The 20,096-nt window shown below is 38.8% G+C and overlaps 1 protein-coding gene across 2 annotated transcripts; it reads right to left on the bottom strand.

Moving 5' to 3' along the window:
* Window positions 1-6,131: 6,131 nt before the first annotated feature.
* LOC126376266 (mevalonate kinase) lies at window positions 6,132-20,066 on the bottom strand. 2 transcript variants are annotated; one of them, XM_050023568.1, is made up of 7 exons: window positions 19,926-20,066; window positions 16,058-16,601; window positions 13,439-13,584; window positions 11,604-11,693; window positions 11,042-11,107; window positions 10,260-10,387; window positions 6,132-9,426 (listed from the first exon to the last, which is right to left on the bottom strand). In XM_050023568.1, exons 1-7 carry the CDS (start codon window positions 20,064-20,066, stop codon window positions 9,294-9,296), a joined length of 1,248 nt encoding a protein of 415 aa, XP_049879525.1. In that variant the 3' UTR covers window positions 6,132-9,293. The 2 variants fall into 2 exon arrangements, with proteins under 2 accessions (XP_049879525.1, XP_049879526.1); XM_050023569.1 differs by having other exon boundaries at window positions 11,610-11,693.
* Between the last annotated feature and the right edge of the window lie 30 nt (window positions 20,067-20,096).

Raw genomic sequence — 20,096 nt, 5'->3', positions numbered from 1 at the left:
TAACAAGATTTGTGGCGACATGCCTACTCATCCTATTATCAAGGATCATTTCAAACATATATCAAACATAAAGCTCGCAGATGAGCATTTTCACACTTCGCGTCCCGTTGATATTCTCATCGGTGGCGAGATCTTTCCGCACATCTTATTGCCGGGCAAGATAGACGGCGGAGATCAGGCAGCATCAGCCATCAATACCGTGTTTGGATACGTCCTCATGGGTAAAACATTATCATCAACATCATCTCCCGTACCATTATCAATCAATCATTTATCAATGGATGCAAAGTTACACGATGCAGTCCAAGAGTTTTGGGAGATTGACACCATACCATCATCATCAGAAAAATCAAGTCTCTCTCCAGACGACGTGCGCTGTGAGAAGATTTATCAATCAACGCATGAACGTGACGCACATGGGCGATACATCGTTCGGCTTCCGTTTCGTGACCAAGAGCCAACTTTTGAGGGTTCATATGATATAGCCCTTCGTCAATTCAAGCAGCTTGAAAAGCGTTTGCTTCGTAATCCATCATTTCATCAAGATTATCAGAAGCATGTCATGGAGTATCTATCACAACGCTTGAAATGGTCAAAACCCATTAGTACTGTTAAACCTGACCAGCTCGTTATTATCAAAGACGAATTGGCGCATCCTTTGCGATGGCGCTTCGGTCGCATCATTGCTCTGTACACTGGTCGTGATGGTATAGCCCGCTCCGCCAGTGTCAGGACTACACAAGGTGTCATTACACGGCCTCTTGTGAAGCTTTGTCCTATCCCAGATGGATATGACTAAACATTCTCTGTTAACTTGGCAATATTTTGACATTCTATTATTTTATCATAATTATGTATATTTTCAATGTTAACATTTCTTTTCAAAAAAATCACACTTATCATAATGTATCATAATTGCATATTTATCATTTCTATCACACATCATATCAGTTTACATTCAGTCACACAGAACTCATCATATCATAGTCTATCAAATTTACTCTGTTGGTGGCTGGAGTGAACAAATGTGAAGATTTTGATTGCCTTTCTGGCTCAAAATTTCGCCAGCGGGGGGGGAAAATGTTCAAGTATCAGACATTCCCGCTTCCTACCCTTTCCTATCACCCGGCGGCGCTCATTCATTCATCGAACACGCTCACTCAAATTTCCGAATCATTCATTCTCTTCTTGCTTCAACAACCGTGCGTGAGAGTGTCGGCCGACCAAACAAAATACAATTATCATCATAAAAGTGCACGCAGCCATCTGAATCATCATCTCCGAGGGCCCTCGTCGAGCAACGGTGTCCCCGGGGATATAAATCTCCGTTTTGCAGCGCATCCGTAAGTTTTTCCCACCTTCCCTCTGTTACTTGTCTGTAGGATATTTTTGCATAACCGCCCTTTTCGCTCAAACAACCAACGCGACCTATGTTTACGTACACCACTGGAGCTATCGAAGCTATCTTTACCACAACACAAACATTTATTCTAATGCCCTTTTTACAGTAGCAGAAATTAAATAAAAATCACTTAATACCTAAATAACCAATGAAAACATTTCATTTTACTATTTTTTCCCGCCCCATATTAATTTGACAGTAGTCTGCGGATGGGCAAAGATTTTCCACCATACAGCTTTCAGTCTGGCATAGATTCCTTGTTTTTTTTTCAATTTTTTTTACTGTGTTTGGCACAAGAGGCCAACTTTCCTTCACAAAAAAAAATGCTGTTTAAGGATTATTAAGAAACTGAATAATTTTATATAAATTAAGTAAGTAAACCTTACTCTGTAAAAAGGGCCTACAACCGTACAAATACGGCATCCTATACACACACTTTCCTCAAATTCTGATTCTTCCGCGTTGTTTTACAAAATAAAGCAGTTTTCGATTTTTATTCACGATTATTAACTATAAAATACTTGTCTGAAATTGCAACTGCTAATCCAGTAAAATAACAAAAAACAAACATAAATTGGACTAAAATAAATAATGCGTGAAAATAATTTCACTGGAATTTAATGTCTAGGAAGACTTGAGGAAAAAATAAACATAATTAAGTATGAAATATAATAGGAAATTATTCTGTCGTTTTGCCGTGCTGAATCTATTTTATACGTCATTTATTTATGAATGAATTATTAATAATGATATTCGAAATCACAGCATCAGCAAAACGACCAGAATATAATAAAAACCTTGTACGTTTAGTTAACTGATAGAATGTTACATTGAAAATCTACGGTCGGAATCTTTAAGGTATTCTTGGGGGTTGTTTGCATTGCGCAGTTTTATATGCGCAAATGTCAAATTGCAACATTGCTTTCTTAGATGAATTTCGATGTGGCTTTAACCCCCGTTGACTACGGACCGAACCCTACAAAAATACAACATACTTACTCAAAATCCACCCATATTTTTTTTTTCAATAATGCTTTCCAAATATTCTTTAAGCTTGTTATATTTACTGTAGATATTTTACCCAATGTAACAGACGCAAGCTGGACTAATAGACTTCCTTTATAAACAAACTAAACGTACAGGATTCCTTAAATACATTTAGGGTTACCATCCGTCTGGATTTTCCCGGACATGCCTGTACTTCTGGTTTTAAAACGGACTTTATCTGTGCCGTGATCAGCGGGCCTAGCAGACATACGTCACCCGTCACTCTCTCACAGTACTGCGCAGAAAGAGACAGAGGATCTCTGTCGCGGCGAGAAAGAGTCTCGTACTTACGGTGCTAAGCCCGCAGAACGCATTCCTTTTCGCGCACGCTCTTATATAACCTGTGCTATGGTGTTATATGCTAACTTTGCCCTTATACTGATTTTTAGTAATTGCCTACTTGACAGTTTTCGGACAATTATTTTACAAATACAGACGCTTATTTTATAGCTCTTAAAATATTTTATTTTCTCGAGAAATCTTTATATAATAGAAAAAAAAAACATATATTTCTTCATTACTTTCAAACATCGCGAGAAAAAGGTTGTCACGTGACATTTTGTCCAGTGACATCACATTTCAATAAACAAAGAAACTGTCAAACAGTATAAAAAAATATAAATTTGACAGATAGTTGTTGATTTTGTGATATGTGACGTCACCCGAAGCTCAATTATGGCCGCCCGTGATTCGGGTCTTGTAATAAGCACAGATAAAAAACGCATTCTTATTTTGTAAAATAAATTATTTAAAAACGATCTTAATAAGAAAATATGTTGGATAATTATCGTTAAATGATAAACTACCATATCCGACATATTCTTACTTTATTGTTACAACTGTCAAATAGTCAATTCCGTTAAATGTGGATGGATGGATATACCAGAGGTATTGTAGGTTTCGGGCAAAGACACTAAGGGTGGTATTAATAAACTAATCTCAGCTTCGACACTGCCCTCAAGATCATGTCAATGTGACAGTTCTCATATAAAAACAGAGACTTGAGCATGATCTTGAGGGCAGTCTCAGCTGAGATTAGTTTATTAATACCACCCTAAGACAAAATTGTCTCGTTACAGTACGTTTGGGACTTATTATTCCATTTTGTGATTCAATAGACCGGGTTTTTCTTAATACTAAGTTTTTGTCGGGACTTCCTTTCGAAATGGTAACCCAAGTTAGGTACATTTAGATTTGCAACATTTTGCCGTATGAACCACTTACATATACATAGCGCGTATATGTAAATTAAAAAAAAACCCTTGATTGTTTTTTCCTAAAAGGATCCTTTGTCTCGGGTAAAAAGAAGTTTTATCGACGACACAATGTCACAAATCTACACGCCCCTCCAGATGCCTTCACAGCAAGAGAGCTTCTTACTTAATGAACCCGTGACTTAAAACGATTTTGAACAACAGAGGTGGGCATAACATATCATGATAGTAAATTAAAAGCTAATAAATTATAATACGTAGTAATATCAATGATATCTTAAAACGATTATTAAAATTATTCTAAAACATGTCCCTTCAAGTTTGACTTGAAATTGTAACGGGATTCAGTTTATGATTTTACTATACAAAATATCTTTCCTGGTATATATCTGGTTTAAGAACGTTCTTCAAGTTCTATGGTCCAGTGACCACCGCAATAAAACAGTTTCCGTATGACCATTATAGACAAGGCTCCGGTGGTGAACTAAGATCTGTCAAAAATCTATATTTTTTTTTACTAAATTGTCTTCATTTGAAACTGCAATTATTTTGCTTTTAAATGCCAGTACCAAATACCAATATAGGTGCTTAAATTGCTTAATGTTATGTCATATAACATTAAAAGAACGTTCTTTTACAACTTAGAAAGTAGAATTTCTGAAAAATAAATATAATACATACAACTATTGAATACTTATCAGAAAATCTACGTTTTCAACTTTGATAAAAGATTTCTACTTTTGTAGACACAAATAAATACATTGACATAGGTTTAGTTAGGCCATGGTGCTATTCTTGCAGGCACAAAATTATTTTATTTTAGTTTGATAGATCTGACTCACTGTGAGGTCGCAGATTCGAATTCAACATGGGCATAAACCTATGATTTTCGAATTCATATTTGGATCATAAATGATTACATGCTCAGCGGTGAAGGAAAACATACATACATAGCCCCCTCAGGTTGATTGAGGGGAGGCCTGTGCCCAGCAGTGGGACGTATATTAGGCTATTTATTTTATAAAGGAAAACATCGCGAGGAAATTGACATACCCGAGAAATCTGTCTAGGAGGTATGTAACAAATGAACAAAGAGAAAATTAAACCGAAACTGACTCGGACGGTACCTGAACTCGCAGCTTTTGTTAGCTGGTGGGGAGCGGAGTTCTATACGTAGTATTTTTCCTTATTCCACGGTATCATCATTACGACGCGGCCAGCGCCATCTAACAGGAGGAGCGGGTGGTGTAATGGTTAACACGCTAATCCCGGCTTGACAAGAGCTGCGGGTTCAAGTCCCGTCCGAGTCAAAATTTTTCAGATTTCATTTTCTCTTTCGGGTGAATATCAAAATGTGCCAAGTTTGGTGGCGAACTTCCATATTATTTTTTCGTGAAAAATTGGGTTCGTATATAACCTGTGCTATGGAGTTATATGCTAACATTGCTACCCGTGGTAACTTTGCCCATACGGATTTTTAAGTAATTGCCTACTTAACAATTTTCGGAAGTATTTTAAAAATACAAACGCTTATTTTATAGCTCTTAAAATATTTTATTTTCTGAAGAAAGCTTTATATAATAGAAAAAAACATATATTTCTTCAAATTTAGAATTTCGCGAGAATAAAGTTGTTACGTGACATTTTGCCCAGTGACGTTACATTTCAATAAACAAAGAAACTGCCAAACAATATAACTTGAAATGTGACAGATACTTTTTAACCCAATTTTTCACGAAAAAATAATATGAAAGCTCGCCACCAAACTTGGCACATTTTGATATTCACCCTTTCCGAGTTTCCCTAAGCAGAGCAAGTGCTATAACAACAAAAAAGTCGTATCAAACTAAAATTAAATTAAGTTTTGCCTGTCAGAATTAGCACCAATGATTCTGTCCCAGCCCTTATAAGAATCCGGGTCCCATCCCTCCCGTAAAATAAAATAAAACCTATACAAAACCTTAAGTGGGCCAAAGAATCATAAACATATCAAACTATCCCTACATCAAACTTTATGTAAGTTATCGATCAAATGTGGATAAAAACTACCCATTTCTCCCACCAGATGTCGCTACTGTTGAGTTGATGGAGAACTGTCAAAATTTAAGAACACTCAACAGTGCTGCCGCCTACATTTGAGCTTCTAGTTTTTGTCTTCATTGCATTTAGATTTTATGTTTTCTATGCAGAAAAAATATAGCCGGGAGTTGCCTATGGTATAAGAAAACCAGGTATGCTCAAAAGTGACAGCTAACATTTCAAGGTTAGCCCAGCTGACGTCATCCCGCCCAGCGTTGCCATTTCGTAAAAAACAAATTACACACGAGCAATGTTTTTAATTTACTTTGCAGGGAAATTTTGTACTTCTAGTTTTCAGTATTTCCATAGGGTGAAGTTTGAGGGATGGAAAAAAACAAACATTTTCATGAATTTTCAAACTGAAAATTCCACTTGATATCAACTCGGAATCATGGTCTGAATCATCCTTTTCAGTATTCGTTACGATGTAACTAACACCCTGTATATGTAAGCTAGTTTAAGTTTCCTCGATATCTTCAATGTTCACGTCAAACAAAGCCGCGCGAAGAACTCAGCCTAAACAAATATTTACGCTTTAATATTGTCATACCACTTTTGGAATGTTTGCCTGCTGTTTCGTCGTATACATTGGACCTTACGTCTATATTGGCCCCGATTCCTGCAGACACCTCCTAATTTTACTTTTAAGTTATATCCGTCATTTTCTTATCCGCCGAAAAGGAGAGGGACGGATGATTGACAGCTCTTAATTTTAGGAAGAATGAGTAAATGAATAACCCGGGCGTATCAAAAAGGTATCTCGCTGGTATGCAAACCGTTTGACATGTGCTTAATTCTGTCGGGTTATTAGCCAATGTAAAATTTTTATACGGTTGTTTTAGATTTGTGCTTAAAATTGACGTGTGTTCCATAAAATTTATGCTTGTCGATTATCCGTCTTTTTCCTTTTAGGCGGATAAGAAAATGACAGATACAATTTAAAATAAAATTAGATGGTGTGAACAGGAATTAGCATCATTATTGCGTTTACGTCTTACATAAGGCTATGGTACAAAAATACTTGATTGTAAAGTTACTTTTGAGGTTAGAAAATTAGCATAACATAACATAAGATAAAAACTATACCCCGATTGGGGCAGGCGTCCATCGCAAGATGAACTAAGTACCCACACCTCACCGACCTTTCTGTTAGACTAACGCGATAGGTGATGGAGCCGTCTATAATGGTCGAGCCAACTGTGTTAGTGAAAACTGCACTTAAAATAAAAAATTAATAAATATCAACATCATCATCAGCCCATTAACGTCCCCGCTGCTGGGGCACGGGCCTTCCCTATGGATGGATAGGGAGATCGGGCCTTAAACCACCACGCGGGCCCAGTGCGGATTGATGGTTATTAACGACTGCTAGTGCAGCCGGGACCAACGTCTTAACGTGCCTTCCGAAGCACGGAGGAGCTCGAGATGATTTTTTTTGTGGTCACCCATGACTTTGCGAAAGTTGCTTAACTTCAACAATCGCAGACCGAGCGCGTTTACCGCTGTGCCACCGAACTCTTCAAATATCAACAAAGTTGGCGTGATGATACTAGTATCTCTGATTTTAAAGTACATGTTTTTTTCTTTCTACCCTCAAAAGTAATGTTACATTGAATATACAATACAATGTTTCATTGTACGGTCACGAGCATTAATACGTATACACTTTGGTACCATGTCACATTAAACTTTTTTAACAAATTGAACTGTAAGTCTCACTAAATGTCAAATATGTTAGTGCGACAGAGTCCTAAAATGGGTACATTATATTGCTCATGACTGTACCACGCCTTACCTTGGGGTAAGACAAATAAATACGTACACTGCGGTGTCATTAAAGCTTTGAAAACTTATTTTCATACTTCATATTTTCATAATAAATCTGTTATTCCTATAACTCCACTCCACTAATTATAAGTCTTTGGAACAACTTTTAACACTTATTCACCTGACATAAAGTACTTTATTCCAAAACAACACTTTTTATGTCAATTCATTTTAGTTCAGAAATCGATACACATTTTTCTAATTTTATGTTACATCTTGTGTCGAAAATACTAAAACAATTGTTTTTTTTTTTAATTTCAAAATACGTTTGTAGGTATTTATTTTGATACCTTATTGGATAAGTAACGCAATGGAGCACCGTGGTGGAGCAATGGTATAAGAAGACCAAGTATACTCAATCCTATGACAAGCCGCCATTGCTAACCCATTCAATTGGTATCTCCAACATTCCAAGGACGTAAATTTTATTATTGAAAATTAAGTGAACTACTGACTAATGCATTTAATTACTATTATTTGTCCCACATATATAAATATCATTACGACTATACGTAAATCTTTTACTAAAAGTACAAAATTTCCTTGCAAAGTAAATTAAAAACATTGGACGTGGGTAATTTATTTTTTACGAAATGGCAACACAGTCAGCTGTGCTAACCTTGAAATGCTAGCTGTCAGTTTTGAGCATACCTGGTTTTCTTATACCATGGTTGGAGCCATACCGTCTATCATTGATTGAGGGGAGGGGCATTGCCCAGCAGTGGGACGTGTATAGGCTATTTATGTTAAAAAATGGTGCTAATTCCTGTAGACACTATCTAATTTTATTTTAAGCCATACCCGTCATTTTCTTATCCACCGAAAAGGAAGGACGGATGATTGACAACTATTAATTTTAAAATGAATGAGTGAATGATTAATAAACCCGCGCGAATTAAATAAGCATCCCGTTGATATTCAACATGTTTGACGTGTGCTGTCAAGTTAATTCTGTCGGGTTATTGGCCAATATAAAATTTTGGGAGGGTTTCTTTTTCTGCTTAAAATTGACGTGTGTTCCATAAATTTTACGCCTTTCGATTGCCCGTCCCTTTCCTTTTCAGTGGATAAGAAAATGACAGGTATAACTTAGAATAAAATTAGATGGTGTGTACAGGGATCAGCACCAGTAAGTACTATTATATTATAAATTGTTGGCTTTAATATTTAAACCACGTAATATTCCTTCACAGCTTATAATATATAAATATAATATCGAATATTAGTGCCTATATATATCCCACGAAATCGTTAAAAAAATGTGTTCTTTATTATTTTTGCCCCTATTATTTCTTATTATCCACAGGTAGTAACTCTATATTTCACTCAACACATGATAAAACAGAGTTATGGGATTCATATAAAAATAAAAAATTCACATTTATCTCCACCCAACAAAACCCAATGTAATTTTAAAATCCAAAACGCGGGCTATTTTTAAATACAGGCTCGCGTTTAACCACAATCTCACGATGCAGCCTAAGGTTGGACGCTTACCTACCAAATGCCTATTCCCTCTAGCCTTGAAAACTCCAGATATCTGGAGGCCGCCCGAGAATGTTCAAAAATCAATCCTAATTCTTTACAACAAACTTATACTCCCTTAAAACTTTTATCCCGATTCTGGAAATTCTCTTAACCCAACAAGCACACAAGAATCTTACTGACACCAAGATGTAACATACACACTAGCTGATCTTCCACCGCTTGGCGGGGGGACCGGGTCACATTTCCAAGGTGACCCCCGGTCCCCCAAGCCGGGTCTCCTTCACCCGGAAGCCTAGTTCAAGGAGCTGCCCCGACAGCGAGTCCACGATCGAGCGAGGAGTCGACGGTGGGATCAGGACCATCGCATAGCTGCAAAGAAACAATAGCATAAGCTCAGGACTATATCACAATTGGGGTTGTTACAGGTACACTCAAACAGCAAAAGTGCAGTCGCCGAGCCCAGCGAATTATTTGTAAACACTGGTGAAATTACGAACCATTAGTTGTCATAATTATAAAATTTATGTTTTTGTAGGTGTTTTTGGTCTATTACAGAAACGACATGTAACCAGGAGGTCTTAAGTGCAACCTACTTTGCAAGAAACTGATTGGACTTTTGCAGCTCATCGTACATTTATCACAAGATGAACTAAGTACCTACACCTCACCGAGCTTTCCGTTAGACCAACGTGATAGGTGATGAGCCGTATCGCCGTCTATAATGGTCGAGCCAACTGTGTTAGCAATATATTATCGTTATTCATGTTTTCGGTGGTGGAGCGATGGGCTCACGATTGGAACGTCCCTAGTTCGAATCCCGGCGCGGGGACATATCATGAAAATCACTTTGTGTGACCTAGTTTGGTTAGGACATTACAGGCTTTTTTATGATGTCATAGTGTGCTTTTGCATACAAAATCCATATAAATTTCGTGTTTCGACGTTTACACACACCGGACACTTCATACAAAAACCTCTTTTTACACGGACACTACACAATGACGTTATCGTAGACGCGCATCTGTGTGTGTGACGTTTGACGCCCTTACGATTGAAGACTAAAGTAAGACCGAGGGGGGGGGGGGGGGAGGTAAATCTAACTCAGCCGCTGGTGGGGAGCGGGGAGTTGCCGTTCTGTACGTAGTATTGTTCGTTATTCTATGCTATTGGCGCGGGTCGTAGATATAAGCTAGGGTGCTCACCCGCCGCCGCCTGCGCCGGTGAGCTTGCAGGCGAGTCCCCGCGCCCGGGCCGCCGCCCGGATGGTCTCCAGGGTAGGGTGGGACACGCCCAGCGCCGCCAGCAGGCAGTGGTTCATGTCCCATAGCTCCTGGAATACACATACAGTCATGAACAATATAATGTACCCATTTTAGGACTCTGTCACACTAACATATTTGACATTTAGTGAGACTTAATGTTCAATTTGTCAAAAAAGTTAATGTGACATGGTACCAAAGTGTACCTATACATATTAATGCTCGTGATCGTACATACGTAAGATCACGCCTAATCCCTGTCGGGGTAGGCAGTCACCACGGAATTGCGTAGTTTCCTAGGTCAAAGATAAATTATGAAATTCTGATTACTAAATAAAGACAGATCTAAAGGTTACATTTTTTTAACTTATTTATGGAATTAAACATAACATAAACAGCCTATATACGTCCCACTGCTGGGCACAGGTCTCCCCTCAATCAACCGGAGGGGGTATGGAGCTTACTCCACCACGCTGCTTAACTGCGGGTTGGTGGAGGTGTTTTAACGGCTAATAACCGGGACCAACTTAACGTGCCCTCCGAAGCATGGAATTTTATTTTTCAGACACGAATTGGTGCGGGATGCCGCACCAGTAGTAGTAACTCAAGTGACTGTCATTATTACTTTAGTATTTTTCCCTACTGTTTTTAGCGTCCTCTAATAATAAATGCTTTCTATCTTTCTTTTTTTTGCCTTTATAATTAGCAATGAAAATACAACTTACGGCTAAGTGTTGATAGTCTGCCTCTATGTCCGGCTCACACTTGTCACTGGAGAGTTTTTCTAAAACCTGTAACATACACACACGATTTATAGATTCATTGGTTTGCAATCCGATGTACTTAATGTACAGAGTATAAAAAAAATCGCTTAAAAAAAAAGAATTTAGACTCTCAATGAGATTCTCAAAACACCCAACACCACCTCCATACACCGTCATATACCATTTCTCTTTTTCAGCTTACTACATACAACCTTGTCTTTTTGAGAAACTGTCCTTTTGAGAATTTTTCTAAAGTACAGCCAGAAAAGTACAAATACAACACCACCACCATCAATTTAAGAGCCACGCTCTTGTCGGTGCAGCATTCTCCATGCTACTTTTTTAGGGAAAAATAGGGCAGTGGTTTCCCTCTTGCCTTCTGCCCAAAACAAATACAACAAAACAAGATTTTAAAAAAAGCATTCCGGCATCCTCACCAAATCCTTTACCCCTCCTCTACCTTACCTTCACCTTCGTTACCCCTCCCATCTCGAAACTATAGCAAAAAAAAAACAATACTAACACTAACCTGCGTGGCTGTGTGAGCCACATGGTCACACGCGTCCATGATATGGTCGACTATGCTTGTGTTCCTTTGCCTCAACGCTGCGACCTGCAAAAAAAACATCGCTTATTTTCAATGTAGGAACCTCCGACCAATAACCGCCAATGACCTCTGTGGTCCAGTGATTGAGCGTTGGACTGACGATCCTACGGGGACATATCACCAACTTCACTTTGTGATCCGTAGTTTGGTTAGGACATTACAGGCTGATCACCTGATTGTCCGAAAGTAAGATGATCTGTGATTCGGAAGGCACGCTAAGCTGTTGGTCCCGGACACTACTGATTATTTATTTATTTTATTTATTTATTATTATTAAGCCTTAAGTATAACATTAGTTTAAATGCAATGTCCTGCAAAATTGCATAAGCAATTTGTCTGCAGGATCACAGTCTCGCTCACTTGGTTAAATTACAATAATTAAGAATTAAAAAATAGGTAAGTACGTGCTAAATTAAATCTAATAAACTTATTTTCAAACATTTTTGGCTCATTTTCAATGTTCTCAGGCAAACTGTTAATGAGATAAGGTATGCTTAGGGTCCTATCCCCTGATGTAAGTAAATAGTCGTTATATGAGCCATGTCAGGGGCCTTTGGCGGCTCAATAGTAACCCTGACACCAGGGTTGATGGGGTTGTTATTCCCCCTAACAACCCACACGATAGTAGTAGCGAATAAAACATAGAACGCGTTTAGCTGCTTATCTTCCTATGATGTCGTAATAATAGAATGCAGAATAATGCGTTGCCTGCCTAGCCCAGTTTTGTATTTATTTTATGTACAGACCTACTCCAATTTTAGTTTACGTAGCTTTTTTGACTTATTTATTGTAACTGAATCCAATATTAATTACAAATCACCGTAGAACCAGTCATAGCCCATCTACTACGTACAAATGTAGCAAATTGGTCGGAATTCCTTATTTGACTACTTGACAGGACATAGTGCGAGCGAGACAGACAACCTGCGCTTTCTCCCTTACTCCTTAGCGGCGTATAGACAAAGTAAGACCCAGAGGGGGTTAGGTCGACGCCCGATACGAATTCGTGCGGCGTGGAGAGTTATCATTCTATACGTCATCATCATCATCACCAGCCCATTAACGTCCCCACTGCTGGGGCACGGGCCTTCCCTATGGATGGATAGGGAGATCGGGCCTTACCACCACGCGGGCCCAGTTCGGATTGATGGTTATTAACGACTGCTGATGCAGCCGGGACCAACGGCTTAACGTGCCTTCCGAAGCACGGAGGAGCTCGAGATGAAAACTTTTTTTTTGTGGCCACCCATACTATCGCCTTTGCGAAAGTTGATTAACATTAACAATCGCAGACCGAGCGCGTTTACCGCTGCACCACCGAGCTCCTCGATTCTATAGGTACGCAGTATCATTCTTTATTCCATGACATAGGTACGATAAGGTGCAAAAGTCCAATCAGTTTTTGCAAAGTAATAAATTAACTGGTTGCACTAAAGACCTCTTGGTTACACGTCGTTTCTGTAATAGACCAAAAACACCTACAAAAACATAAATTTTATAATTATGACAACTAATGGTTCATAGTTTCACCACCGTTTACTGGGCTCAGTGACTGAACTTTTGCACTTTGATTGTATGTACAGCCATGAGCAATATCATGTACCTACTTCAGAACCCTGTCGCACTATCATAATTGACTTTTAATGAGACTTACGGTTTAATTTGTCAAAAAAGTTAATGTGACATGGTTTCAAAGTGTATACATATTAGTACTCGTGACTGTACACATCAAAATACAATAACAATATTACCTTCATCACTAAGGACTTGGTCTCTCTAGGGACCCTGGAGTCCACCAGCAAGACCCTGAGGTCCATCCTGATGTCCAAATGTCTGGGCTTGCTCCCCTTTTTGAAAGATACCAGAGAGCCAAAAGTACATGTCGCGTTGTCTATGCCTGGAAAAAATATAAAATGGTGCTAATTCCTGCAGACGCCATCTAATTTTATTTTAAGTTATACCTGTCATTTTCTTATCCGTTGAAAAAGAAAGGGACGGGTAATCGACAGGCATAAAATTTATGGAATACACGTCAATATTAAGCTGAAATCTAAAACAACCGTCTAAATAAATTACATTGGCCAATAACCCGACAGAATTATGTTGACAGCACACGTCAAATAGTTTGCATACCAGCGAGATGCCTTTTTGATTCGTCCGGGTTATCCATTCATTTACTCATTCTTCCTAAAATTAAGAGCTGTCAATCATCCGTCCCTTTCCTTTTCGGTGGATAAGAAAATGACAGGTATAACTTAAAGTAAAATTAGGAGGTGTCTGCAGGAATCGGGGTCCCTCCTTAAAACCTACTGCGATTTGAAATCATTAACAAACCCATATTCTTCCGGTAATCAAAGTGTTGTTGACAACACAACAATATTAGTGCTGGCTACACCAGGTTTTCTCGTCAACGCAAATACCATCACGTTTTTTTTTTTGACGTGACTTATTGTAGATTTGCCGCAGATGGCATTAACTACTTGGCCGGACAAATGGGGAGCGCTGAAGGCTCTCACCCGGTACAACGTTTAAGACAACAGGCCTGAGGGTGCCCAGTTGGGCGCGAACCTCGGCTCAGGGCGTCGTCTGAGAGGAAAAATATTTGAAAGAATTAATCGACCCTAGTGGGTCGATAGCGATAAGTGCTGAATGAGGGAAATCGTCGACCACGCCGGCGGGGTCGGTATCAGGGTCCTGAAGTGTTTGGTGTCGCGAGCTGATTGGCTGCCTTTATGGCTAGAGTAATCGGATCGTCGGGATCGTATATTACGTCCTTCGGACGCCGATACTTTTCAGTACCGTCCCTAAGCGGGATGTGCCTAAGGCCTAATGCAAACGACCGGTTTGAGCCCAACGACCGTTGAAACGAATACCGTCGTTGCGAATTTAAAAGCTCTTATGTATCACCCTCACCAAATTTATTTTTTGTCAGGATCGAATAGTATTTTGCTCCTAAAACATTCAGTACAAACTCTTATGTACATAAATATCTATCTTTTAATATTTTTAGCACACAGTCATACAAAAAAATTTCAGGCGGAAGTTTTTTTATTTTCTGTAAAATTGACTTTAATGGACTTAAAATTGGCAGCGATGATACATCAAGCGCTAAGCGATGTTAGGAACGATCAGTTGAAGTGTATCATCATCATCATCAGCCCATTAACGTCCCCACTGCTGGGGCACGGGCCTTCCCTATGGATGGATAGGGAGATCGGGCCTTAAACCATCACGCGGGCCCAGTGCGGATTGATGGTTATTAACGACTGCTAATGCAGCCGGGACCAACGGCTTAACGTGCCTTCCGAAGCACGGAGGAGCTCGAGATGAAAACTTTTTTTGTGGTCACCCATCCTATGACCGGCCTTTGCGAAAGTTGCTTTACTTCAACAATCGCAGACCGAGCGCGTTTACCGCTGCGCCACCGAGCTCCATTAGATAGATAGATAGATAGATAGAATCTTTATTTAGGTTTAAGACGTAATTAATTAATTAATTATCTTTTAATATTTTTAGCACACAGTCATCCCGTGATCATGGCACTTGCAACAGTGTCGAAATATCGGGAGTCTCATATCCCTATTTTAAACGCGGTAAGAATCCGTTATTATGTGTTTTAATTTTGATGAGAAGTATTATTCAAAAGCCGGTCTGTGCCAGCCCTAACGCGTTACATAAGCTCACATCTATTGCATTGGCTGCAACATTGAATATCTCACCTTGCTGGACAAAGGCGAATTGATTTTATATAACAGACGCAAGTAAGGTCAAAATACTAAAGACAAGTGGACATTACCGAATGATTTGGACAAAGGTCAAGGGGAATGATTTGAAGTTTCTGGACAAAATAAACAAAAGAATAATAGCAACGCATAGGAAAACACGATAATTTATTTAGTGGTGACAGGTTTGCATTGACAAAATTATTAGATTTGAAGGTAGGCGCGAAGGCAATGTCACAAGAAATATGAATTCCGTGAGTTTATACAGGGTGTTAGTGAGATCGTAACGAAAACTTTGCCATCAAACTTGCCTTTGATTCAGGCCATGATTCCGAGTTGAATCAAGTGGAATTTTAGGTCGTATGTGATTTTCGTCGCATTTTCGGAGGTATGTGACCTGATCTAACCAGTATTGAACTAGTTTTCCCTTCTTGAGTTGGAAGGTAGTCGCTTCTGTAAAAAAACCGGACCTGTCAAATCTTCAGGTCGAAACTGACTCATTACGTTGCTTTTCAGATGCTACTGCAATTAGGGCTTCTCTATGTTTACCATCAGGCATAGTTGAGCCAACATATAAAAAGCGGACCCTGTGAAAAACGGGATAATGTGCTAGGGAGATGATGATGATGATGACTTAGTTTGACTTACCAGAAGGCGATCCATGCATGATCCTCTCGCAGTTATACGCCCAGTTCGAGATGATTTCCTTTTCTTTCATATCGAAATCTTCGCTGGTGTGGTCATAGAACGGGTCGAAGTGTCCAGAAGCCGTCTTCAACTTAACAAGCTGGATCAAAGCCCCAGTCAGACAAACGGCAAAAGACGCTGAACTGCCGGTACCAGCTCCTATCGTCAATTCCGAGCCCATAGATATATTCATACTCCTGACAGGGAGATTCGTACTCCCGAAAATCCCAGAAAAGACATATAAGAAACTCCTTAAAGAGTTCTTCTGGTTGCTCTGCAGGTTGTCGAAGTTAGGCTTGATTATGTGGAGGAACTCATCAACCTTCAGGAGGTGGGCATCGTGATCTAGCTTGTCCGGTAGTTTCCAGTGGAATTTGCCAGCAATGCCTGGTGCTAACTTCGGGTGGAAAAGGCTCTTGACTGTAGGAGCCAAGGGGATGTTCTCTTGTAACTCCACGCATGGTAGATGGATGTGAACTGCTGGCTCCGATGCTGTGTTTACCTCCTGCAGATGAGAAGGTATTCGTTATTTTTTTATGAAAAATGAAAGTTGTTTCGAGCCACTGATTAAAATTAAATGGCAAGTGAATAAGGTGTCCCATCAAGTTTTATTGTTCAATATAAAAGTAAACATGTATGTAAAATTAATTTGACATTTAAAACAAGCAAAAAAATAAGTACTCTATTTTTTGCTTATTTAATGTTTTTAATCAGTGACATTCGGAATATTTTTAAACCATAAAAGCCCTTTAGTAACCGATACAAAAAAACCCTCATTCCTTATTTCATTATTGCCAGTCGTACGTAGCCCCCGCACAGCTTACCTGGCGAAGCAATCACGCGACTGTGGTTCCTCAAATAAAGAAATCTTCCATCAAAAGTCAATTACTAAGTAAACGCTACTTAAAAGTGCGCTATAAATTGCGTCCAAAGTGCGTTCAAAGTCCCGTCAAAAATACGTTCTAAGTCGCGTCAAAAGTGTGTTCTAAGTCGCGTCAAAAGTACGTTCTAAGTCCCGTCAAAAGTGCGTTCAAGTGGCGTCAAAAGTGCGTTCCAAGTCGCATCAAAGATGCGTTTTAAGTCGCGTAAAAAGTCCGTTGAAACCACGTCAAAAGTGCAGTCGCGTGAGTTACTCGCTAGGCCGTACCTCGGCTGTGCGAATCGTGCATGCAACCAGGACAAAATTATTAAAAAAATAACATCACATATCTCTTACGCATGTTTTGAAACATGCTATAAATAAATCAATACCAAATTATATACGTAGGAAAACACGCACAAATGCTTAACGCGTATTAGTTTGCGTGATTCAAATTGCGAAAAAGATGAATACAAGCCACCCATTTCTATGTTTGTAATCAAATTGTGTAAAACAGTTGAAATATTTAGCGTTTTCAGTGAGCAACACGGGCAAAAAGCAATGTTAAGTAGAATGAGTCAGAGACACAGATGTTTTGAAACATAAATACCGAAGCCCAGTTTTAGAATAAGAAATGAAGATAACAATAGCAAACAAAGTAAACCTCTTATAAAATTAATAAAAGAAAAGAAAGAAAGCAAAGACATTTATTTCGATATGGACACCATATTAACTAAATTTATTTAAAAACAATAAGACAAATAATTAAAAATATATCAATCTCTAAGCAACACATTGTGGAGGGCGTCCAAAATAAAAAAAAGGATCTCCTTCAGCATAATGCCGTGACACGTGTTCAGCACCGGCCTCGGCGCTGGTGTTATGGAAGACCTATCGTGAGCCACGGACATGATCATCCCCCTAGCATCATCCCGTTTTCCACAGGGTCCGCTTACCTAACCTGAAGATTTGACAGGTCCGGTTTTTTGCAGAAGCGACTGCCCGTCTGACCTTCCAACACACGAAGGATTACCCAATACAGCCACAGACATACCAAACTCAATTACGTACCTACTTACAATAATGAAAACATACTTACTTTAATGAGGATAAAAAACTGCCTATTTCTCTCATCAGGGGGGTTAAAATGGCCACATCGAAGAAATTCACATGACATTAATTTGTTTGCATTGCGCACTTACTTTTATATGCGCAAATGTCAAATAGCAATATTGCTTTTTTATATGAATTGTTTCGTTGTGGCCTTTTTAACCCCTGGCGTCCCTACTGTTCAGTGTTCTTAAATTTTGAGTTCCAGTTTTAGACAAAAATAATACTGGTGAGAGGAAACCAATTTAAGGATGTTGGGACCCTAGCTCGGCGACAATAGATGGCGTAAGCGCAGCTATGCCATTCGGTGATCGTAATTATTATTTTTGTCATAGATAAACTAAGATAAATGAACTCTACACCTTTTTGCCACTACTTTAAAGTCTAGAGAATAAACACACAAATTAAAAATATTATAAATCCTTTCTACTTTCTTCAGGTTTACTCGGGGTCACAGCATATAGAATTCAAATTTAAAAATATCTTTATTCAGTAGGTAACATAGTTACACTTTGAATCGTCAATTTTTACATAACGAACGTATCATCCGTCTAAAACTACTGCAGCTTCTCACAACCTGTATAGCCGGGGAAAAGAAGCTGCAAGAAAAACCTCAGCACAGGGCCCTAATAACAGGCCCGAATATCACCTCGTTGATAATATAAGTCGAATGAAATAATCAATTTTGGTTCCCTTATACCTGGGCAAAGAGCAATGACTCTACGACCTTTTTTCGTGGAAACATCTCGAGTAAACATCTTTGTAATTATATTTTTCTTACTCTTTTTTTTTTCAGATTTTCTCAGGCAGATTGTAGTTAAGTTAAATAATATGTACGTAAGTGAGTGTTAACTTATTATTATATATTATTTATGCGTATTTCCATGAGCAATTAAACATTCGTGGGAAGTTATTTCCATACATAATGTTTGAGAGAAGTCATTCACTTTATAATTATTATGATTATGAAAAAAAAACGTGTCCTCACCACCTCCCTAGCATTGTCCCGTTTTTCACAGGGTCCGCTTACCTAACTTGAAGATTTGTCAGGTCCGGTTTTTATAGAAACGACTGCCTGTCTGACCTTCCAAACCTTCGAAAGTGCATTTCTCAGGAATGTGGGTTTTCTTACGATGTTTCCCTTCACCTTCACAAAATACGCGTTTAAAATGGTAATATTCCTTAAAAAACAAAAATGTTTGGCTATGTAACTTTTAGTAACAAAACGTTTCAGTTAACAAATAATATTACAAAGCAGTTTTGTTAATAGTAAATACTGGGTGTTAGTAGTATTGAGAACCTCCTTCTTTTTCGAAGTCGGTAAAAACTCTAATAGTAAATAAACTGCTTTTCTTTTTTAAATTGTTGTTTCTTTACTCTGGTCTTACCTGCCTGCTGGGAACCTTCCCAAAGTGGGAATATTCCGAGAAAAGCACATCACTAGTAGAATACTGTAAGTTATGTTTGTTCATTTCTCCATACAATTATGTATTTACAAATAATTATTATTTCCGTTAATAGCCGTTGGTCCCGGCTATTAGCCGTAAAAACACCTCCACCAACCCGCAGTGGAGCAGCGTGGTGGAGTATGCTCCATACCCTCTCCGGTTGATTGAGAGGAGGCCTGTGCCCAGCAGTGGGACGTATATAGGCTATTTATGTTTATGTATGTGTAATTATTATTTACAGAAAATTAGGAAGAACCTTTGCATCCACACAAAAACCTAATAGAGAAGTAACTAAAGTGTTGATTTGATACCACTTACCATAACCAAGAGTGTGCCCAGATCTTCGCGGAGGAAGAGAAATGACTTTACACAGAGCCAGTTAGATTGAAAATAAATAAAAAAAGCACATTACCTTGATGACTATGGAACTCCGGAGTCCAAGACTGACAGCTATCGCGGTCTTCCCATAAACGACTGCATGTTCACCATGCAATATTACTTTACCGGGCGCAGACACGCTCACGGTATAAAAATTGTCCACTCCTTGAAACATATTGACTCCTTTAATATTTCCCAGGTGGAA

The sequence above is a fragment of the Pectinophora gossypiella genome, chromosome 20 (assembly GCF_024362695.1).
Source record: "Pectinophora gossypiella chromosome 20, ilPecGoss1.1, whole genome shotgun sequence".
Lineage (NCBI taxonomy): Eukaryota > Metazoa > Arthropoda > Insecta > Lepidoptera > Gelechiidae > Pectinophora > Pectinophora gossypiella.
The sequence above is the reverse complement of the archived record's forward strand: the minus strand, read 5'-3'. Positions and strand labels throughout refer to the sequence as shown.

Coding starts and splice junctions, on each gene's coding strand:
- LOC126376266 (XM_050023568.1), bottom strand. CDS start 20,066: ATGTTTCAAGGAGTGGACAATTTTTATACCGTGAGCGTGTCTGCGCCC. Junction 11,694..13,438: donor CCAAGTCCTTAGTGATGAAG/GTAATATTGTTA, acceptor TTTTTTTTGCAG/GTCGCAGCGTTGAGGCAAAG. Junction 10,388..11,041: donor CAGACTATCAACACTTAGCC/GTAAGTTGTATT, acceptor TGTGTATTCCAG/GAGCTATGGGACATGAACCA.